This window comes from Nematolebias whitei, chromosome 14 (assembly GCF_014905685.2).
Source record: "Nematolebias whitei isolate Nwh7 chromosome 14, NemWhi1, whole genome shotgun sequence".
Lineage (NCBI taxonomy): Eukaryota > Metazoa > Chordata > Actinopteri > Cyprinodontiformes > Rivulidae > Nematolebias > Nematolebias whitei.
The window spans coordinates 626,517-630,121 of record NC_056511.1 but is presented as its reverse complement, the minus strand read 5'-3'; the positions used below and the strand labels follow the sequence as shown (position 1 = coordinate 630,121).

The 3,605-nt window shown below is 48.6% G+C and overlaps 1 protein-coding gene across 1 annotated transcript in view; it reads right to left on the bottom strand.

The window, feature by feature from the left end:
* mat2b (methionine adenosyltransferase II, beta) overlaps positions 1-3,605 on the bottom strand; it is a 130,451-nt gene that overhangs the window by 17,566 nt on the left and 109,280 nt on the right. Inside the window, exon 6 of the mRNA XM_037687737.1 lies at positions 1,829-1,942. Within this exon, the coding sequence (XP_037543665.1) occupies positions 1,829-1,942 (114 nt within the window). The remainder of the gene's footprint in view (positions 1-1,828; positions 1,943-3,605) is intronic.

Genomic DNA, 3,605 nt, shown 5'->3' with positions numbered 1-3,605 from the left:
TGAACCGTTGGTGCAGTTGCTGCTGCTCCTGAGAGTTCGGCTTTTGACGGGCCTCCGTCATTGATGTATGAGATCACCCGTTCACCGTGTGTTGAGGGGCTCTCATTATTTGTAACAAGGTTCTGGTGGCTGTCCATGACAGCGGCAACGTTGTTGTTTGTGTCACCCTGGTTTGACTGAACCGTTAGCACAGCTATCGCAGTTTCTGAGGTTTCAGTTTGTGACGGGTCACCGTCGGTGACGTGTGATTGTACCCCCTCCATTTCAGGTGAGGGTGTGTCAGAGTTTACCACAACAGCGTCATGGTGACTGTCTGTGACAGCAGTAACGGTGTTGTCTGTGTGCTCTGACTTATCAGCAATGATATCGCCAAACAAAGCGTTAGGTTGTTTGTCCGTGGTAACACCTTCCAACAAGTCCAACAACCGACGCACCCTGTCTGTCTCGTCCGAGCTCAGAGGACTGCGGTTCTTTTTCTGGACCTGCTGCTGTTTCTTTTTCGTCTCAGGCTGTTCAGCCCGACGTGGTGGGGAAACAGCACCCCTCCTTTGGGGTTCCCAGTGGGATCCCTGTTTGTATGGGTCACTTTTGGTGCCATACTTTTTACCCTTAGGGCGTTCGCCCCCCTTCTGTTACGATCGTTCATCCTCTGGTTCCTTGGGAAACCATTTAGGATCTCGTCTGGACCAGGGGGCACTCACCTGTTTTGGTTTTGTCAGCATTTAGCACCAGTTTGTGATGGAACAAGTCTGACTGGATGATGTCAGATGCAGAATGTAGAAACTGGAAAACCTTGGCAACTGTGTTAGCTCGGCAATAAACAACAGTGTCATCAGCATAGAGATGCAAGGATGTGTCAGGAATGTTGTGACCTACATTATTTATATGAATTGTAACAAGAGTGGGTCCTAAAACTGAGTCTTGTGGCACACCATCGGTGACCATTAGGTAGATAGATGAAGTACTGTTATGTCGAACACATTGCCTCCGACCTGAGAGATAGTTTGAGAACCAGCCAACAGTGTGACCTGAGAAGCCACTATCTGAGAGCTTGTGCCAGAAGATGTGATGATGTACAGGATCAAAGGTTTGGACAGCTCTAAGAAAAGTGCAGCTCAGTAATCCTTAGTGTCCAAAGTTTCAACAACATCATTAAAAACGTTTAGTGAAGCAGTCGTTGTGCTGTGTTGTTTCCTGAAGCCAGATTGTAGAAAAGATAAAATATTAAAAGAGTCCAAATACTTCTTGACTTGAGTATTTATAAGTTTTTTCTAAAACCTGAGCTAAAACACAAAGTTTGGAGATTGGTGGATAAATGTTCAGTATAGTGGGGTCTCCTTCCTTCAACAATGGCAGCACAACAGCTGTTTTCCAAGCATCTGGGACAGTATTCTGTTCCAACAGATTGAAAATGTAAGACACCAGATCTGCTATAATTTGTGCAGCTAGACTGAAGAAGTAAGGAGGAGGTCATCAGGGCTGCAGGTTTTCTAGTGTCCAGATCTTCTAACAGTTTGTAACCTCACTGACAGAGTACGGTGACAAACAGAATGTATGGTTTACAGAGGTTTGACTTGTTGGTGGAGGTGATGTACCTTTAGAAACTGTATCGAACAAGGAACTGGAGGCTACAAACAATTAAATACAACTAAACTGTTGTAAGTTGTCAACTAAATACATTTACATCAACATTTTAACTACAATAAATACTTGTTCTTAAAACATTTTAATAAAAATCAGATAAATTTAGTTTGAAACACAAAACAGACAAAAGATTGGTAAAAAAAACAAATAGAAGGTTGAGTAGTTTCAAGGTCAGCTGACTTACTGGGATGAGGTGATGGGATGGCAGTTTGAAGGCTTGCGCCATGGCAACAGCCATTTCATATTTGGTCATCTGCTCTTTACCGGAGAAGTGGAAGATTCCTCTGACAGATGGATCCTAAAGACACACATTATACTGCAGTAGAAACATTGTTTTTTTTCTGCTGTACCCTCTTCAGGAATCATCCTCCTCCACCTCACTCTGTCCTCTGTGTCCTCTCACTCCAACTACCTCCATGTCCTCTCTTTTTTTTTTTTTTTTTTTCCCTTGTCCTGTCCGGCATTGTGACACAGAGTTATTGTCTGAGTGTCAAAGTGATGCCCAACAGATTTACTTTCACAAGCAGAGCATCATGGCTGGCCTTAATGCTCCATTTGATATATAAATTACATTTTATTAGAATATGCTTTGGGTTTGTTTCAGATGTAATGGACACGGGGACAGAAAACAAAGAAGATAACAAAGCAGAAAAGTGAGAGAAGAGTTAAAATGTAAAGAAGGAGATAGGAATAGAGGAGAGAGAGAGAGGGATAAAGAGAACACAAATCAACATAATTGAAGTCTGACTCTAGACCTGCGGAAAGAGAGAAAAAAAAACCAGACAAAACCAAGAAACCACAACAACAAACAACTTATATAATGATACTTATAACATCATTAGAAAGTATTTTATACATTACATGGTAATACATATTTGATGGCCACCACAACCCAACTGAGTGTGTATCTGATAAACACCTGAATCTAAACACCTGTGTGAGCATGATGTCACTTTAAGGTTTCTCATAAAAATGTTCAATAGTGGATGTGGGGACCCATAAACCCGTCCCCGTAGGACACGAAGGTAACACAGGGAAGCCCGGAACCACAGACACACAGCGGCCCCCAAGCCCGGAACTCCGGTAGTCCCCCAACAGGGACACCCGCACCCCCCAGAGAGAGAAGCAAAGGGAAGCCCCGGGCGATCCCCAGCAACCACAATGCAGAAACCCCCAGGAGGCCGTAGCGACGAGTCAACAGGCCCCGCCGGCAACCTGCCCCTCCAGAGTGGATACGGCCATGGACACCAAGCCCCGAGTCCCGAGGTCATACCCTCGCCTAACAGAGGCCCGACAGAGCCAGGGCACCCAGGCCCCCACAGGCAGCCACCAGGGCGGGCCTGCACCCACCCCACCACCCAGCCCCAGCTGCTGAGAGCCGCCAATGCACCAGCGGCAGGGGAGCCCACCACCGGGGGGGAGCACGACCCACCAAACTGGTCCAAGAGAGGGGGGCCACCCAAAACCCAACCTGAGACAAACAGGCACACAGAGACAGCCCGACAGAGCCTCTGTTGGGCCGTCCATGCGCCCCACCTGCCCAACAGTGACCGCAAGCCGGCCCCAGGCCGGGGGCCAGAGCAGCAGGGAGCAGCAGCCGAGGAAGACCGGCCCAGCACACCAATGCATCCCAAAAGCCCCACACCACAGGCCCGGAGAAGCCCCGGCCCCCCCCCCCCACCCCCCCCCCCCCCCCACACACACACACACACACAGCACCCCGCACCGTGAATGTCACAACATGGCGACCAGCCAGCACTTCGTCGAAGTGAAGCCATGCCCCCGACTGCTGCCATGCACTACCAACGACCACACACACACAAACCACAGCTGACCTCCCGCCAGAACCCGGCAGCCACCCCAGCCAAAGGGCTGGCCATCAGAACCAGGAACCCTGATAAAAGGATCCAAACAATCCAGGGAGAACCGGAGCACCAGCCCCACCCCCAATCGCCCCCAAA